The sequence below is a fragment of the Scyliorhinus canicula genome, chromosome 13 (assembly GCF_902713615.1).
Source record: "Scyliorhinus canicula chromosome 13, sScyCan1.1, whole genome shotgun sequence".
NCBI classification, from domain to species: Eukaryota; Metazoa; Chordata; class Chondrichthyes; order Carcharhiniformes; family Scyliorhinidae; genus Scyliorhinus; species Scyliorhinus canicula.
In genome coordinates this window covers 132,051,555-132,070,557 of record NC_052158.1, presented here as the reverse complement: position 1 = coordinate 132,070,557, position 19,003 = coordinate 132,051,555, and the positions used below count along the sequence as shown (strand labels likewise).

Below are 19,003 nucleotides of genomic sequence, written 5' to 3'. Positions count from 1 at the left end.
AAAAAATAGACTGGCGAAGGCTGTGACTGAGGAGACCTTTAGAAAGGGTACATAGGGGACAGAAATGTTGTCAGGGTGGCTGATGGTGTCCTTTCAGACATACTACAGGCAAAGAAAGTTTTGATACGATTCCTGGCTTGGGTCACTGTCAGTGCGGGGTCGGCACTTTCTCCCCGTGTGTGCGTGTGTTTCCTACGGGTGCTCCGGTTTCCTCCCACAATCCAAAGATGTGCAGGTTAGGTGGTTTGGCCAAGCTAAATTGTCCTTAGTGTCCAAAGAGGTTAGGTGGGGTTACGGGAATAAACGGGATAGGGTGGAGTTGTGGGGCATAAGTAGGGTGCTCTTTCCAAGGCCGATGCAGGCTCGATGGGCTGAATGGCCTCCTTCTGCACTGTAAATTCTATGAGTCTGGACCCCATAATGTCTCATGGCTTCAGGTCAAGCATAGGCAAGGAAATCTCCTGCTGATAACCACATACCATCCAACGTGGCTGACGTACTCCTCCATGGTAAGGGGGATAGGGTGGAATTGAGGGCTTAAGTGGACTCGATGGACTGAATGGCCTCCTTCTGCACTGTATGTTCTATGTTCATCAACATTGGGAGTTACCACTGACCTTAGATTGAACTGGGCCAGCAATGTAAATCTGGTGGATTCAAGGGCACCTAGGTCAGAGGCTCGGAATTCTATGGTGAGTAACTCACCTCCTGACTCCTCAAAGCCTGTCCACGATCCACAGGGCACAAGTCAGGAGTGTGACGGAATAGTCTCCACTTGCCTGGATGAGTGCTGCCACAATGAAACGCAAGAACTTTGACCCCATGCAAGACAAAGCAACCCACTTGGTTGGCACCCCACTCACTAACATTCACTCCCTCCAACAGGGACGCACAGTGACAGTAGTGTGTACCATCTATAAGACGTAGTGCAGGAACTCACCAAGACTCCTTAGACAGCTTCTTCCAAACCCATGATCACTACTATCTGGAAGGACAAGAGCGTAGATACATGGGAATGCCACCACCTGAAAGTTCCTATCCAAATCACAGCATCCTGACTTGGAGCTATATCACCATTCCTTCACTGTCGCTGGGCCAAAATCCTGGAACTCCCGACCGAACAGCACTATGTGTGTTCCTACACCACATAGACTGCATTGGTTCAAGAAGGAAGCTCCGACAACCTTCTCATGGGCAATTAAGGATGTGCAATAAATGCTGGCCTAGCCAGCAACATCACATCCCACAAAAATTTATTTTTAAAAACAGCCTGCATCACCTCTAAATCTGACCAGAACATGAACTGGGAGAATTGTCAAGCCTCCCGACTGTCTGAATTTGAGCGAGGAAGATGGCGTTGCATTACATAATTTAAATGTAAATATATTGGGTAAAGACATGGGGAGATTTAATATAAGAGCATCTGGCATAAAAAAGGTTAGTGTGGGACTGGAAAAGAGTATTGCCCATAAAGTGATGAAAAGGGACACAGGATGTGAAACTAGAGCCAATTGCCAACTTCACAGAGACGTGTGGAGATGCAAGCATGGAATTAACTCAAAGCTTGAGCTGTAGCCTGCATTTATGTATACAGTTATGTGTTATCAATAAAAAGTTAACGTCCAACCATTGCACGACTCAGAACATCTTCTCGGGACTTACTAAACAATCAACATACCTGCCGTGGGTAAAATATCAGCAGCGGTGGATGGAGCTCTTAAGTGACCATTAATTGGCCACTAAAGGGCCTCAAATAGGCCCAAGGGCTGACCGGCTGCACAGTGCCACCACCGTCTCCCATAAAATTCCACACAAGGGGCAGACAGGTAGGTGGCAGGAAGGTCATTTACTGGACTTTACCTCCCCCCACCCCCTCGACTTTCAAAACACCTGAGGGGAGTGTAAAATCGAGCTCTATGTTTGCAAGTTCCACATTCTAACTACTCTCTGAAGAAATAAATCACTCCTGTATTCCTTACTCAATTTACGAGTGAGCCTCTTATATTTATGACCTTGTTTGGTTTCCTTGCGTTATTGGAAAAAACTGCTGTAAGCCTGGTCTATTAAACCCGGGTCTCTAGCACAGTCGTTAGCACTGCTGCCGCACAGCGCCATGGAGCCAGGTTCAATTCGAGCCTTGGGTGACTGTCAGTGTGGAGATTGCACTTTCTCCCCATGTCTGTGCGGATTTCCTCCGGACGCTCCGGTTTCCTCCCACAGTCCAAAGATGTGCAGGTTGGGAGGTTGGTCAGGCCAAAATTGTTGCTTAGTGTTCAAAGACTAAGCAGGTTAGGTGAGGCTCTGGGAATAGGGTGGGGGGGGGGGGGCTGGCCTGGGAGGGGTGCTCTTTCAGAGGGTTGGTACAGACTCAATGGGCCAAATGGCCCGATTTAGCATTGTAGGAGTGGACTGCACGTCTTTGCAAGATATTATGGACAGCATGGTGATACAGTGGTTAGCGCTGCTGCCTATGGCGCAGAGGACCTGGGTTCGATCCCGGCCCCAGGTAACTGTCTGTGTGGAGTTTGCACATTCTCCCCGTGTCTGTGTGGGTCTCACCCCCACCCCCCAAAGATGTGCAGGTTAGGTGGATTGGCCACGCTAAATTGTCCCTTAATTGGAAAATAAATAATTTGGTAGTCTAAATTTATTTTTTAAAAGGAGGGTGCAGAAAACAGTCAAGAGAATGATTCCAGGTACAAGAAACTGTGGTTACATAAGGAGATTGGAGAAGTTGGGACGGTTCTCCTTGGCGAAGGTTGAGAGGAGATTTCATCAAGGTACTTTGAATCATGTGGAGTGTGGGCAAAGTAGATTGGGCGAAACTGTTCCCATTGGTGGAAGGATCAACAAATTGGGTGGAAAGATTTAAAGGAATTGGCAAAAGAAGCAATGATAAATTGTAGAGAAACAAGTTCACTCAGCCAATGGTTTGTATCTGGGGTGCACTGCCTGATGGTGTGGTTAAGGCTGTCAATTGAGGCTGAAAGGGAATTACATGTATAAGGGGGGGGGGGGGGGGGAATGCATGGCTACTGGGAAAAGGCAGGGAAGTGGCACTACTCCTTCGGAGGGCCAGCAAAGACAGAACGGTCCGAATGGCCTCCTCCTGTGCTGTAACTATTCTGTGACTTTTCACTTGACACAGAGTTACAAACCAGCAGACGATGGGATTCTGACCCCAATTCTAAATTGCCCACAATTTGATGTTCATCAATCAGTCGCATGGATATCAATGGATGGGACGTCTGTGTATGCTGGTACGCACCTATTGGCAATGGGGTTAGGACGCCGCCACTTGGCCCTTGCTCGGGAGATGCTGAGAAGTTCACAGCGAACGCTGCTCTGCAGCAGCCGCAGACGGAGAAGCATCGCCTGGGCTCCCGCAACCCTCCCCGCAGGAGGCAAAGTGTTCAGCGCTCACTGGCCAACCGCTGCCGCCATCCGCAGTCCAAGCCCTCTGCAATTCCTGCTCTGAAGTAGCTTTTGTCCTCCCAGAGAGACGAGGCAACTTGCTTGCTGCACGACACATCCTCTACTAAATGGGGAGAGGGGGACCCTCGTCTCCAGGGCAACGGTTCTGTGACGCCACCAATGACAATATTGTACAAACGTGATTAATTTTTTGCCGAAAGGAACATTTGAAGATTTTCTCTACCTCTTGTTTCCCGCCCGATATGCTGGTGTTAAAATGGTTCTAGATAACGACCCCCTCTGTGGGCTGGCGCCTCTGTCAGAGGCAGATCTGCCCTCATAAGAATTTGCCATTATTCAAATTCTTGCTCTTCATATAAGTTGGGTTGCAGCTGTCAGTTGGAAAGGGGTGGCCAGTGTATTTGAGCCGTGGGTCAGAAATGCTTACAGGCTTCAATTTTATTTTTGAATTGTTTAATTATCAAACATTTTATATAAACAAAATAATTATTTATTACTTGGCCTCTCTTTTGATGATTGTGATATGGTGGCATTAATTTGCGTGAACATATTATTCTCTGTTATTGTCCATTCAGTCCATTTTCCCCATCCCAATCACAAAAGCAAAATCATGAGGAAACCCTTTGCGCCTGATCATACTTTATCCAGAATAATTTACAGTAAGAAGTCTTCAACACCAGGTTAAAGTCCAACATGTTTGTTTTCAAACACTGGCTTTCAGAGCGCTGCTCCTTCCTCAGGTGAATGAAGAGGTATGTTCCAGAAACATATATATAGACAAATTCAAAGATGCCAGACAATGCTTAGAATGCGAGCATTAGCAGGTGATTAAGTCGTTACAGATCCAGAGATAGGGGAAACCCCAGGTTAAAGAGGTGTGAATTGTCTCAAGCCTGGACAGTTAGTAGGATTTCGCAAACCCAGGCCAGATGAAATGAAATGAAATGAAAATCGCTTATTGTCACGAGTAGGCTTCAATGAAGTTACTGTGAAAAGCCCCTAGTCGCCACATTCCGGCGCCTGTCCGGGGAGGCTGGTACGGGAATCGAACCGTGCTGCTGGCCTGCTTGGTCTGCTTTAAAAGCCAGCGATTTAGCCTTGTGAGCTAAACCAGCCCCTGGTGGGGGATGAGGGGTCGGAGAATCCCGCCTATTAACTCTGCTAATGGTTGCAGGGTACTGAACAGCCTTCTTCGAGGCAATGTCCAAAATGGTGGGGATGAGGGTGGACCCATGCCCGAAAACGGCGTTCTTCGGGGTATCAGACCAGCCATATCTATTCCTGGGGAGGAGGGCAGACGCCCTTGCCTTTGCCTCCCTGATCGCCCGCAGTAGAATCCTGTTTGGGGGGCAGTCAGCAACACCACCCAAAGCTGCAGATTGGTTGTCCGACCTCTCAGAATCTCTCCAAATGGAAAAATCAAATTCGCCATCTGAGGGTCAGACGACGGCTTCCACAGAATGTGGGAGCCATCCATCCAATTGTTCTGGGACCTATTTGTGGCCAACGAACAAGCAGAAGAATAGCCAGGTAGCCAAAACTCAGGGGAAAGTAGCTGAGGCGGGGGAGGGAGGGATAGTCCGGGGGGGGGGGGGGGGGGGAATAGCAGCTAAACCTAAGAGAAAAGAAAGGCGAACCACAGGAGAAGGGGGAGGGGGTGGAAGCGGGAGGAGATAGGGAACAATAGAGGGGAACCAGTGAGGTGGGGGGAGGTAAGGGAATAAAAGCCAGAAGGAGGGAAACAATAAAAACTTGGCATCTACAGGAGCAGAGAACAAGGAAAATCCGGGCGAAAGACAGGACGAACTGTTGAAGCGGAGGTGATTGCGAGACGACAACGGCAGCAAAAACCGTCCGGAAGAAGCAAGCGACAGCACCAACACCAGATCCATTCGCGTATTGCCCTCTGTAATTGTTCTGTATTTGTTTCCCTGGCGTCCAAATGTATATGTACCCACCCCCCCCCCACAAACAGATGCCTACTTCCCCCCCCACAAACAGATGCCTACTTATGTGCTAAAAACAATACTGCCAATTGTACAGAGCTGCTGTTGTTGAGCTAGCACATAATATCCTACCAGTTGTTTTCTGTGCGTGTTCCCTTCTCTTCTATGTATATATATGTATTCTACTTTGTGTATATAACAGTAAATATACTTTATTCAAAAACCCAATAAAAAGCATTTATAAAAAAAAAACTCCGCTAATGGTTGGGGAGATAGATTTCTTTCCCCGTGTTCCATGAAATCCAGGGTTAGCCATTTTATAACAACTTATTGTCATCCGTTTGTTTTAGTGGTCACATCTCTCCAGGGCTCTAATACCCGTGTGTGAATTTGTGTTGGTTAGTACAGTAGTCCCCCGTTATACCGCACTCCGCAATATCGCGGTTCGCGATATACGGCGGGGGGGGGGGGGGTGCTTATGGACCCCAACTTACTCGAAACTTACTTGCACTGGGATTATGGGGACGGAGCTGGGGCAACTTCAGGTTTCCAGTCGGGGAGCGGATTATTTTTAGCAACAAGCCTGCCCAGAAAGTTGCTAAATGTAAAAGTTTGCAAAGTTAATCCTTCACCAACTGCGGGTGGCTGGATTGCTGACAGCAGCGAGAGTGATGGGCTGCATTCAGGAAGGGGAACCCTTACTCGCGGGCATTGAGGAGTGGGCTCAGTTTTAAAGCTTGGATGTTGACATCTAAACGACACATTTACATTAGTCACTGCCCAGGAAAGTGTACCAAAAGCTGGCAATCTTCTCCTTTTTAAACCTGTCTCAATAACCGTGTGGATCTGCAGTCACTTGCCCTGTGGTCTCTGCTCCGCTTCGAACAGTCTGCGATATACGGCGGGGGGGGGGGCTTATGGGAGGCTGTCTACCAATAACCCTGAAATGTTTAAATTTAAAAACCCCCATCGTGGATATCCGCGGCTCGGATGTAACGCAGGTGGCTGTCTTGGACCCCAACACCCGTGTTATAACGGGGAACTACTGTAGTCATAAGAACTGGGGGCAGGAGATGCCTGCTGAAGAAGATCATGGCTGATCTTTTTGTTGACTCATCTCCACCTACCCGCCCACTCACCGTAACCTTTTATTCCTTTACTGTTCAAAAATCTATCTAACTTTGCCTTCAAAACATTCAACGAGGTAGTCTCAACTGCGTCACTGGGCTGGGAATCCCACAGATTTACAGCCCTTTGGGTGAAGAAGTTCCTCCTCACCTCAGTCCTAAATTTGCTCCCCCTTATTTTGAGGCTATGCCCCCTAGTTCTAGTTTCACCACTAGTGGATATAGCCTCCCTGCTTCTATCCTATCTATTCCCGTCATAATTTTATGTTTCTATAAGATCCTCCCTCATTCTTCTAAATTCCAATGAGTACAGTCCCAGTCAACTTAGTCTCTCCTCATAAGCTAATCCTCTCAACTCCAGAATCAACCGAGTGAAATCCTCTGCACACCCTCCAGTGCCAGTACATCCTTTCTTAAAACTATAAACTGTACTACAGGTGTGGCCTCACCTGCACACCTGCAACATAACCTCCCTGCTTTTAATCTCGTCCCTTTAGCAATGAAGAACAAAGTTCCATTTGCCTTCTTAACTACTTGCTGCACCTGAAAACCAACCTTTTGCGATTCATGCACAAGGACCCCCAGGTACCTCTGCACAGCAACATGCTGAATTTTTTTTACCATTTAAATAATAGACCATTTTGCTGTTATTCCTGCTAAAATGGATGCCCTCACATTTACCAACATTGAACTCCATTTGCCAGACCCTTGTCTACTCACTCATCATTGTGGATGTCTTTACCGTATTGTTAAGAACCCCATTGAATGGAAAGTATTCCAAAATGCAGAAGGGTAACTTAGAATATATATATGTAGATATATTTATACATGAAAATATGTATATTTCCAGTGGTACACTGTGAGAAAAATATGCGATCCAGGGAGGAATAGTCTTGTTGCGTGAATAATTAATAAAGAATATTTAGAACATAGAACATAGAACAGTACAGCACAGAACAGTCCCTTCGGCCCTCGATGTTGTGCCGAGCAATGATCACCCCACTCAAACTCACGTATCCACCCTATACCCGTAACCCAACAACCCCCCCCACCTTACTTTTTAGGACACTACGGGCAATTTAACATGGCCAATCCACCTAACCCGCACATCTTTGGACTGTGGGAGGAAACCGGAGCACCCGGTGGAAACCCACGCACACACGGGAAGGACGTGCAGACTCCACACAGACAGTGACCATGAACTATAACACATAATTACACTGATGGCTATACATACACAGTCGTATATGAAGTTCCCAACCAACATCCAATATTATATAATTCTGATTGTTTTACTACATCCACTTAACCTAACGTAACTAAAAGTGGTACATGGAGCCCACTTTACAAGAACGCAAATGAGTAGGTTCTTCCCAGAGGTGGAGGACAGGTGTGAAGGGTGCAAAGGAAGCCCGGCCAACCACACCCACATGTTCTAGTCATGCCCCAGGTTTGCTGGGTACATGTCAATTTCCTTATCTCTCCACTTTGAGATTACCTCTTCTATACCCCATTGCTTTCCTCTAGTTACCTAGGTAAACAGATGCTTTTCTCACTGATATGCTAATTCACATCTCAAATCTCTTAAGTCAGTTGGCCTTATCAACTCCCTGTTTTATTTTATTTTCCCCCAATGTCATTTTTTAATCTTAATTTTTCCAAATTCTTAACAATATGTATTTTTTTATTTTCCTATAGGTTGGCATAGTAACATGGGGCCAGGATTTCCATGAGTGGGTATGTTGTATGTTCCTGCCATAATTCAATACAATATCAATGGAAGGAGGATGGCGGAGGGACCATCTATTAGGACTTCAAGCCTGGCATTGTAGGCCATCCTATATTCAAAGCCTTTACTTTAGAAGGCAAACGTGATACCTTGAAAGTTCTACATATCCAGAGGAATTCAGAAGATATAAGTGAAGATATGCTGGTCCTGGAAGAGTAATCTTTTTTTTGGCCTTCGATTAAGATATTATCATATCCCTAGTCTGGAAACTGTGCACACACACTGCAATGGTTCAAAGGTGGTCTGGATTCATAGGGACCAGTCCCTCTGGGCTGTGTTTCAATATCCGGTCCCCTCTCCTATCCTGTCTGAAGATATTTTGATGCAAAGTTTTTCTCTCAACCTTCAGGGATTTCAAAATCAAATATATTACTGCAAGATCCCCAGTTATCATAGGTTCTCTTTACAGGCAGATTATCTGCTCTTGGGGTGCCCTTATTTCAATAATGCATATTTCCATTTCATTTATTTTATGTTCTGCCCTGGCATCAAAAGTGCACAATTCAGAGATCCTGTATTTCTTCCTGTTCTGGATGTTCATTAGAAAGTTTTCATTGAGCTTCATCATTGCAGCCATTGTATCAGGATGGTGGTATCCTTTACATAGGATCCACTTCTGTCTCAATCACTCCTCGATGACTAATGGGGTGGATCCGTGATCTTGGTTCTTGAAAGGCTGGGTCAAAGCGTTAAGATGTGGTGGCTGTCGAAACAGTTAAGCCTTTATTTATGATGTTTGCTACATTGAGTTGTCTGTAATGAGAAACCAGGTTATGCCGGTGCCCATGTCCAAAGGACTCCCACCTTTGTGGTGAGGAGGGGGGTTGGAGTGGTTTGGGGAGGCTGCAGGTAGTGACCTGAGGAGGTTGATCATTGAGGCTCCTGCAGCTACAGGCATTGGCGGATACGAATTGTATTCAAAGCTGAACAAGGATGGGAGAAAATTGCCCCTTCACCACTGCACAGTTTCTGGCACGTGGTCCACTGAGGAAGAGATATCATAGAACATAGAACAGTACAGCACAGAACAGGCCCTTCGGCCCTCAATGTTGTGCCGAGCCATGATCACCCTACTCAAACCCACGTATCCACCCTATACCCGTAACCCAACAACCCCCCCCCCCTTAACCTTACTTTTATTAGGACACTACGGGCAATTTAGCATGGCCAATCCACCTAACCCGCACATCTTTGGACTGTGGGAGGAAACCGGAGCACCCGGAGGAAACCCACGCACACAGGGGGAGGACGTGCAGACTCCACACAGACAGTGACCCAGCCGGGAATCGAACCTGGGACCCTGGAGCTGTGAAGCATTTATGCTAACCACCATGCTACCCTGCTGCCCCCTATCTTTGATGTTTTGCTGGGGAGAGGGTTATTTGTGCAAGTTCTATTCTGCTTCTCAGTATTTGGGGTTGTGAAAAGTATGCCCTATAAACTGCCTGAAGTGAAATCTTTAAGATTCATTGGGTACAGTTTCTCTCCAAATGGATTTCAGCTCTACGCATCCATAAAATATGTAATTCAGCTATGGAACTAAACGCTACAATGTAATTAGAAAGTAAAGCTAATTAAAATCATTAAGCTTCTAAATAATGCAAGATTCTATGATAATTAAGCAGCATCTAAGCTAGAAGCTATAAAGGTTGTGTATGTAAACAACACAATAAACGACTGCACCACATGCAGAATGTAGAATAATGTTCACATTCCACAATTAACAATATGGTGTCATCTGATTCTGTATCAATATTCTCTGATTTTTCTTTGGAATATTTCAGAACGTGTTGTTCCTTTAATCTCCACAGTTCTCCCTCAATGTTTGTCATAGCATACACGACTACGGACCAAATGCTGGAAAACAGGATTAGAATAGATAGATGCTTGATGGCCGGCACAGATACGATGGGCCGAAGGGCCTCTGTCTGTGCTGTAAAACCTTATGACACTATGATTTTATCGCTTGCCTCCGCTAAGCAAGATAGATGAATATTGATTTACCAGCGTACTGCTCAGTGAACTTTATACTGTTTCAACAGGTCTGATTACATGTGACAGTTTGCTAACTTTGAGATGTTGCTATAGGTTTTCTGAATTTCTATTTTATTGATGCAATATCTTTTGATCAGAACAGCGGGATTAAAATGAATAAATTGCACACAACAGTTGATAAAAGGGTTCAGCATGTTCTGTACAAATGAATTACTGCTCAGCTAACTAATCGTGCATGAATCGTCCATTGACCAAAATGGCATAGACCTGAGCAACGTTCCCAGTTCCAGTGATTATGTAACCTCTCTTCAAATTTCGCCAGTTCCAGGATTCCAGCCTCACTTCCTTTGACAGGAACAGACAGGCACTTGCTTGTTTTGGCAAAGAGCAGCTGCGGGACCGTATAAAACACTCATCCAAATGAATTGCCTCTGTCAAAGCCGACAGAACAAACTTACTGCAGAGTTGGTTCAACAGTGAGGTAGGAATATGCTGACAGCATTGAACGTCTGTGCTTTCTCCAGCCTTTCTTTCTCTTATTATTAGCTGTCTTCTTTGCAAGCTGCTGGGATTTGTATGGAGGAGGTTTACGCTGCGATCTGCTTCAATGAATGCTATGGGGTATTTTGTGTCAGCAGAAAAACATTCTGCCCTGTGTCCCAGTTATTTTTCTACTTATTCACTGATGGATATAATAAAGACTCAGATTAATGGCTGCGTGTTCTATGTTAACCAGGAACAGTGAATGATACCTGATGAAATTTTAATTGTTAAATACGTTGTACAAGAAAAAGGGATGACAGTTGTTCACATACTGCCTAGGTGCAATTTCTAAAAAAAAGAAGCCAGTTCTATACAATTCCTACAATGCAGAAGGAGGCCATTCGGCCCATCGGGTCTGCACCGACCTTCCAAAGAGCATCCTACTATGACCCACCACCCTGCCCAGTCTCCGTAATCCCACCTCCCTGGCACATCCCTGGACACTCAGGGTGGACTCGAACTATCTCCACAGAGTCTGGACCCTATATCCAGGGCCTTAGACCACTCATCCACCCTATCGCATTCTGCCATAAGTGAAACCGAGCTCTGCTCCTGAGAAAATGCCAGCCACGGGGTAATATATTTATTAAACAATATTTTACAGAGTGGTGCAGTGTAGAGAAAGATTCTTTGGGCATTATAAATGCATCAGTTTCTAAACGTGAAAACTGTAAAGAGAAGTAATGACTGCTATTCTGTAATGGCAAATAGATACATTGAACAATTTATGAGCTATGTAATTATATCAGCCGGCACTCCGCACGCAGGTAGGAATCAATCTGCAAAAATAACAGGGATGTCCCCTCTTCCAACATTGTACAAAGATATGCACAGTTCAGAAACTAGTGTCATGTAATACAGATTGTTCCTGCAGTTTAATGAAGCAGTGATTGGGCCCAGTCATTGGACTGCTAAGATTGACTTCCAAGGTCTGGTTGTGGCTGTATGTCTCTCTTTTCTACCAGTTTCCAGGCTGCTCTTAGTGTTCTCCCCTCTTCCCATGCACTTTCTATTCTTTGTGGACTTCCATTCTCTCCTTCATTCAAAGCTTTCCTCAGCCTCCCTTTTTATTACGGTCAAAGATCATTTTTCCATTTATTATCCAGCATCATTAGATTAAAATAATTGGATCCTATGGAAGGGTTCAGTAAAGAACAATGGAGACCTGCTAAAAAAAAAACGCTGTAGGTTATGACCTAATCAAGGGATTCAGATGGGTTAGACAGAAGATTGTAAATTGATACTCTTTGGGAATGAATTAAAATTTGATTCAGATGGTTGGTGTGTAAAATGCTACCGGTAAAGTTATAGGCTGTAATTTGTAAATGTTTTGAGTGTCCACACGCAACAAGAACGGAGATCAGAAAACTGGGCACAAAGGTCATCTTGCCCATTTCACAATAATCCTGATTTTCTACTCATTCTACCTTTACTCAGGAATTCTGGCTTGGTGCTTGATTATGCTCCTGAATGCATGCCTCCCTAAAACCCCAGAATGGGACTTCACTAAATTTATTGAGAGGGTTCTACGGCATCACAACGTGACAGTGAAGTTTATATCATAGACAAGACCATAATAAATAGGGACAGGAGTAGGCCCATTCAGCACTTTGAGTCTGCTCCACCATTTAATAGGATCATTGCTCATAAATACTATCCGAATCCCGATACAAGATTAGCATCATGATCAGCAAATTTTCCAGTCGGTTCCACTCATCATGTCATTGGTATATTTTGGTTAAACAAAGACATTTATGAAGTAAATCAATTAAAATATGTTAAAAAGAATAGAAATATTAATGAAAATCCTTTACAACCATGTTTACAGATATCCTCTTGAAGATGTTGAGCTGAGATTTCATTCAGTTCAATTTTGCAAAGGCTGAAGTCATTGTTTTCAATCCTGTTCCTAACTCTGTTGCCAAACTACTGACAACATCTCTCTTCCTCGCAACAATCTCAGACAAAACCAATCTGTTCACGATCTTGGTGTCATATTTGACCGGAAGACAAGCTTTTGACCTTATACCTGGGCCTTCACTCGGAGGCCGTGATTCTCCAGTTCGCAGTTTTCCTGCCAATGGGAAAACTGGAGTGTTTCTTGCTGGCGATGGCGAATCTCAGGTTGAATTCACCCAATATTTAAAACATTGGGAAGCACACCGGCCAACCCGCCTTCGCCGATTTCCATCAAAGATGACGCCCCAATCGCGGCGGTCACAGACAGGCCCCCCTCTCCCACAATGGAAATGGTGATGCCCCCCTGCTGACAAGGGGAGCACCCCAACCCCTCAGCATAAAGGCTTCCTCCTCCACTAAAATAATGGACGATTATTTTAACCCCCCCCCCCCACATCAGACAGGCATGGTGGCACCACGACCACTCCCCCGCCCCTCAGGCCACCCCCTCAGCCTCCCTTTAGGCCCCACCCCTTGGTAATGCCAATGTTGCACTGCTTCCCTGGCCTGGCAATTTGGGACCCCAAGGGTGGGGTAGGAAAGAAGGTAAGTCCAGTTATCATGTGCCCCTCTGTCACTGCCAGGCTGCAGTGGGAGGGTCCCCCAAGGATCCACGGGTGCTGGTTGGGCTCAAGCTGGAGGCAAGGGGTTGACCTCGGGACTCTCCCCTGGGATGGGAATCTCATGGCTGGACTGCGCCTTCCATCCCTAGGAAATCTGAAGGACGCTCTTGGCGTGGTGATTCCAGGTAGCTCACTGATCATAATCTTCATTCTTGTCTGTCTACTGTGAAAATTTTGAAGTGGCCATTCGCTTTAATCTCAATGCCCCGTGACACACTTCCAAATTACAGTACCACTCCATTATGCAGCATAGATTCCTCTTTCTCTCTCTCCCAGAAGCTGCAGATGTGAGAAGACCCCTTTGAGTCCTCTGACTGATAGGAAAAGTAAACTTCGCTAGTGGGAATTTCCTTCTGTAGGCTGTATGAGCAGCCTGGCCACTTTGAACTACTTTGCTTGACAATTGCAGAGCATATCAAACAGTTCTTTGCTGATACAAGCCAGGTATCCTGGAGTACTTTCCCTTTCTCCATAGCTGCTCAATCAGTCCCATGCTTTTAACACTGCAATTCTTTCAGTTCTGAGCTTTCCTAGAAAGCTCAAAACATTTTTAAATCTTAATTTGAAGTACCATATTGCTCTAAGGGAGTTTAAAAACATCCTTGATCTGATTGACAGCTGCAGGCAACTTCAAAGCAGCTAAATGCTTTCAGTTCCTCATTTCTAACCACAATGTTTGGTTGTTTTAGCTGGGAACCGGAGAATCCTGAGTCCGTATTTCTAATTCCATAACATGACCCAACACCACCCTTGCTTTAGCTTATCTGCTGCTTATCCATGTTTCTGGTACTTTACAGAATTTTTTATTCCAATGTACCCCTAGCTGATCACCCACATTCTACCCTCCATAAGCATGAGGCTATCCAAATCTCTATCGTCCATGTCTTAACCCATAGCAAGTCCCATCCCTCTATCTGCCATGTGATCTCTGACCTACCAAGACAAGCAAATTTTTAATTTCATCTTGTTTTCAAATTCTTCAATTGCCTTACCCCACCAGGGAAGGTGATGGCGTAGTGATATTGCCACTGGACTAGTAAACCAGAGACCCAGAGTAATGCTCTGGGGATCCATGTTCAAATCCTGCACACTGCGGATGGTGAAATTTGAATTCAATCAAAAATGAATCTGGAATTAAAAGTCTAGTGATGACCATGAAACCATTGTCGATTGTCGTAAACCCAATTTGGTTTACTAATGTCCTTTAGGGAAGAAAATCTGCCAACCTTACCTGGTCTGCCTCACAATTGACTCCAGATCCACAGCAATGTGGTTGACTCTTAACTGCCCCCTCAAGGGCAATTAGGGATGGGTAATAAATGCTGGCCCAGCCAGCGATGCCCATGTCCCATGAATGAATAAACAAAAAAAAATCTCTTCCAGCTGCGCAGTATTCTACTGCTGAATCTACTGGGTTTTCCCAGCATTTTCTGATTTTAATTCAGATATCCTGCATCCACAGTATTCTGGGAATCAGTGTTCATCTAATTCTGGTCTCTTGAGCATCCCCAATTGTAATCAATCCATTCATGATGCACTTCAGTTGACTCGACCCTAAGCTCTGGAAATACCTCAGTACACCTACCTCTACTGCTCCACCTCAATTTCCTCAGTCAACACACGCCTTATGATCTTTTTTGATGAAGCTTTAGTTCACCTAATCTGATATCCCCTGTTGGCTCGGTGTTGTACTTTATTTCATAATGCTCCAAGGGAAGTTTTATTACGTGCAAGGTGCAAGGTGTAATACAAATACAAGGAGCTGGTTGAGCACAGTGGGTTAAATAGTTGGCTTTTAAGGCAGGCCAGCAGTGCGGGTTCAATTCCTGTACCAGCCTCCCTGAACAGGCGGCAGAATGTGGCGACTAGGGGCTTTTCACAGTGATAATAAGCGATTTTCAAATGTACGTTATTATTGTTGTTGTAAGATAGCCACAAGTAAGACCATTCTTCTGGTGTTTCTCGCACATTTTAGGTCATAATGGAGGCCTTGAAGATTACTGCAGTACTGTTCCTGAGCCATATATGCTTTTCATCTTCCGTGAATATTTGCCCTGATCCCTGCACTTGCTACTTCTCTAGAAATATCACATCTGTGATTTGTGCTTCTGTTGAATCTCTTCATGAAGTACCACAAAATATTCCGTCCATTGCAACAAGCATATCGCTGGAATTCACCAATATTACCAGTCTAAAAGAAAATGATCTTGCTGGGCTTTTTCAGCTCCAAGAGCTTCATCTTTCAAGCAACAAGTTGATGAACATCTCTTCAGGCGCACTGAAGGAACTTCATCAGCTGAGAATCCTGGACTTGACGAACAATTTGCTGAATACATTCCCACCAGATTTATTTAACACCTCTCTCAATCTAACTACATTGGTCTTACAGGGAAACAAATTGCAGGCTGTAGATCCTTTCTGGTTTCATCACCTTCGCAGTCTTCAGTCATTGGATTTATCAAACAACATGTTGAAATCCTTGCCTCTCGATTCATTCCAAAATCTGACTGAGTTAGTAACGCTTGATCTTTCCAGTAATAAAATTGAAAATTTACCAGTTACTTTATTTCACAAATTGTCTAAGCTGGAGCGTTTAAATCTGGCAAATAATCAGTTGTACAACATTCTCCCTGGTACCTTCGATCATGTGCTCAATTTAGCAAGTTTGTTTCTTAATGAAAATAAAATTAGGGCGATTCCAGTCGGGCTGTTTAATAAATTACTGAAGCTAGATACACTGGATCTTTCAGAGAACAGCTTAGAGACGCTTCCTCCAGGCGTGTTTGACAATCTTCAACACATTGGGGCTAAATGGCAACAGGGGTTAGATCTCTCACTGAATCCGTGGGATTGCAACTGTGGCCTGAAGCATCTGTGGTACTGGATAACAACTAACTCTGACAAATTGTACTCACTCAGCACAACAGTATGTGCAACCCCTGAAACAGCCAGTGGGAAACAGATCGGAACATTGTCTGAATTGGAGTTTAAGTGTTAAAGTAATTGCTTCTAAATCACGTTGTATCAGATTGTACTGTATATGTATCAGTTCAAGTAAATAAATATGAGGAATAATGTACAACTTTGTCTCCGGCATCAAATATTTGAATCATCTTTTTATGGGTGAACTGGTAGCAGCTGACAAATGTTGGACCAAATTGTGCTGGATTACAGAATTCCAACAGTGTAGTCGGAGTAGGAGGCCATTCGGCCCATCAAGTCTATACCGATCCTTGGAAAGAGTACTCTACCTTGGTCCACTCCTCTGTCCACCCACCCAATCTCCGTAACCGAACCTGCACATTCCTGGAAGGGGCAATTTAGCATGGCCAATCAACCTAACCCGCACACCTTTGGACTGTGGGAGGACACCAGAGCACCCGGAGGAAACCCACACAGACACGGGAGAGAATGTGCAAACTCCACACAGTCACCCAAGGCCAGAATTGAACCTGGGCACCTGGTGCTGTGAGGCAGCAATGCTAACCACTGTGCCACGATGCCGCCCACATGAATGCATTACACATATGGTGAGCTCTGTTGCTCGTTGTGTTCTCTCTTTAATTGGCTCTATTTATGGCGGTTAATATGATCGCCTTCCTTAATTCTAATTACGTTTGTTCAAGAGTCACCAGGTATCTTTCGATACCGCCACAAGGTTCAAAACCGAATACTGATCAAAGACTCAATACACCAGTTAGTAAGTTCGAAATCAATGCTCATTTATTTACACACACAGTCAATTATACTCATGCACAAACTCTACCAACTAAACTATCACTTCTACTAAAGCCTATACTTAGCTTTGGGCGCCCACTCAGTCAGAGGAACAATGGCCGTTGTCCGGTTCTGAGGCTGCTGGGGTCGAGCTGGTATGGAATAGTAGCTAGGAGCGTCTGTCTCGTGCGTTGACTTTGGACTTACTTGTTCTGGTGCAGCTGCTAGGCAGGTCTCTCCTCGCTGAGAGCCAAGGCCAAGAAGAACGATTCTCTCTTGGGGGCTTCTTCTTATACCCAAAGGGGGCTTCGCGTGCTTTTGGGCGGTCCTTGAACTTGGTCCCAATTAATTGGACCATATCCTGATCATTGCTATAGATTTCCTCCAATAAAGGGGTGGCTGCCCTGATTGCTGGGCAGGCCCTAGGTGGCGGTTGGCCTGCTTTGTTCTAGCCTCCTCTGGCGCCGGAGTGTCTGCTTTAGTATCGCTTACCTAAATGTTTCCCTTTTGTCCCCGGAGATGGCTCATTAGTGTGGTAATGGCTTTGCAATATCGGTCTTGTCTGGGAGCTACAACTCCAATCAACAGACAAACCTTGCACCTTCTTGCTTTCTCAGCATTGTCCATTTTTCCCTTCATTCTTTGCAAAGTGTCCATTCTGTAATCGGGACGTGGCCACCCCAGATGGCTACAGCTATCAATCTGGAAATGTACTATTCAGGTAATGTACTGTGCACAGACTTTACATGGGGAGGGAGAAATGAGTCTTCTAACTACCCCTACCACCTACCAGTGGGTCAGTGACAAAGCAGCATTGGTGGAACCCGATAATTAGCACATCTACCTGCTCTATTTGCCAGCATGTCATATGGGACGCAAAGATAATTACAGTAAGACGGCATTTAGCATAGCAAGGGTTACTATGGGGCTGAAGAACAGTACCACTCACAGTATGATGTAGAGGGAAACATGACCGTAGATAGGAGGTAGAATTGTGTGGAGAGACCTGAGTAGAAGTCAGCCTGGCCTCAGCTCCTATTCTGAGCTATACTTTGTACATATGTATATAGTTATGCATTACCAATTAACACTATTTTTAAAATGTTTTATTCATTTACAGGTTGTGAGCATCGCTGGTTAGACCAGCATTTATTTCCCTATCCTAGTTGCCCTTCAGAAGTGGTGGCGAGCTGAGTTGAACCGCTGAAATCCATGACGTGTAGGTACACCCATTGTGCTGTTCAGGAGGGACTCGCAGGATTTTGACCCAGTGAATGAACGGTGATATATTTCCATGTCAGGGTGGTGGGCGAGCCTGCCCACCAGGTCCTCCAGGTGGGCCTCCAGGTGGTGGGGCTCTTGTCCTTCTAGATGGTAGTGGTCGTGGGTTTTGAAGGTGCTGCCTAAGAAGCCTTGGCGAGTTACTGCATTGCATCTTGTAGATGGTACACACGGCTGCTACTCGGATGTTGGAAGTTCTATCCATCAGACATATATATCCCTTCACCAATACAATCGTGATAAAGGTAGAGGAAGTGAAAAGTAAAAATACTAGTGGAAATTCGCATTTCTGAGTCTAATTTTTTCGGGGTTCATTTTTACAACAGTAATGTTTCCAAGGGGTTGACATACGTGCTTGATTTGGGCCTAAGTGTAATCCAAAATAGATTGTCAGGATGGCATGCAGTAAAATAAAACATCAAAGAATTCTTGTTCTTTATGCAATATTTAGTTACTGTACAACATTGCAGTCTAAATACCTTTCATCCATACTAATTATCTAACATTTGTTCATTTATTTATCTGTACATATTCTCATTAGTATTTATACATTTACAATGAAACCCACCCATTTGCATCTCCCAGATT

The 19,003-nt window shown here is 44.9% G+C and overlaps 2 protein-coding genes across 4 annotated transcripts in view; one reads left to right on the top strand and one right to left on the bottom strand.

Annotated features, from left to right (window-relative positions):
- LOC119976430 (very long-chain specific acyl-CoA dehydrogenase, mitochondrial-like) overlaps positions 1 to 3,541 on the bottom strand; it is a 135,645-nt gene extending 132,104 nt beyond the window's left edge. For all 3 annotated transcript variants that reach the window (XM_038816961.1, XM_038816962.1, XM_038816963.1), the window contains exon 1: positions 3,269 to 3,541. In XM_038816961.1, the coding sequence (XP_038672889.1) occupies positions 3,269 to 3,372 (104 nt within the window). In that variant the 5' untranslated portion in view covers positions 3,373 to 3,541. The remainder of the gene's footprint in view (positions 1 to 3,268) is intronic.
- Positions 3,542 to 10,526: 6,985 nt separating this feature from the next.
- Positions 10,527 to 16,499, top strand: LOC119976277 (leucine-rich alpha-2-glycoprotein-like). The gene is made up of 2 exons (XM_038816692.1): positions 10,527 to 10,773; positions 15,393 to 16,499. The coding sequence occupies exon 2, from the start codon at positions 15,399 to 15,401 to the stop codon at positions 16,413 to 16,415; it is 1,017 nt and encodes a 338-aa protein (XP_038672620.1). The 5' UTR covers positions 10,527 to 10,773; positions 15,393 to 15,398; the 3' UTR covers positions 16,416 to 16,499.
- Positions 16,500 to 19,003: the final 2,504 nt, after the last annotated feature.

Coding starts and splice junctions, on each gene's coding strand:
- LOC119976277 (XM_038816692.1), top strand. CDS start 15,399: ATGGAGGCCTTGAAGATTACTGCAGTACTGTTCCTGAGCCATATATGC.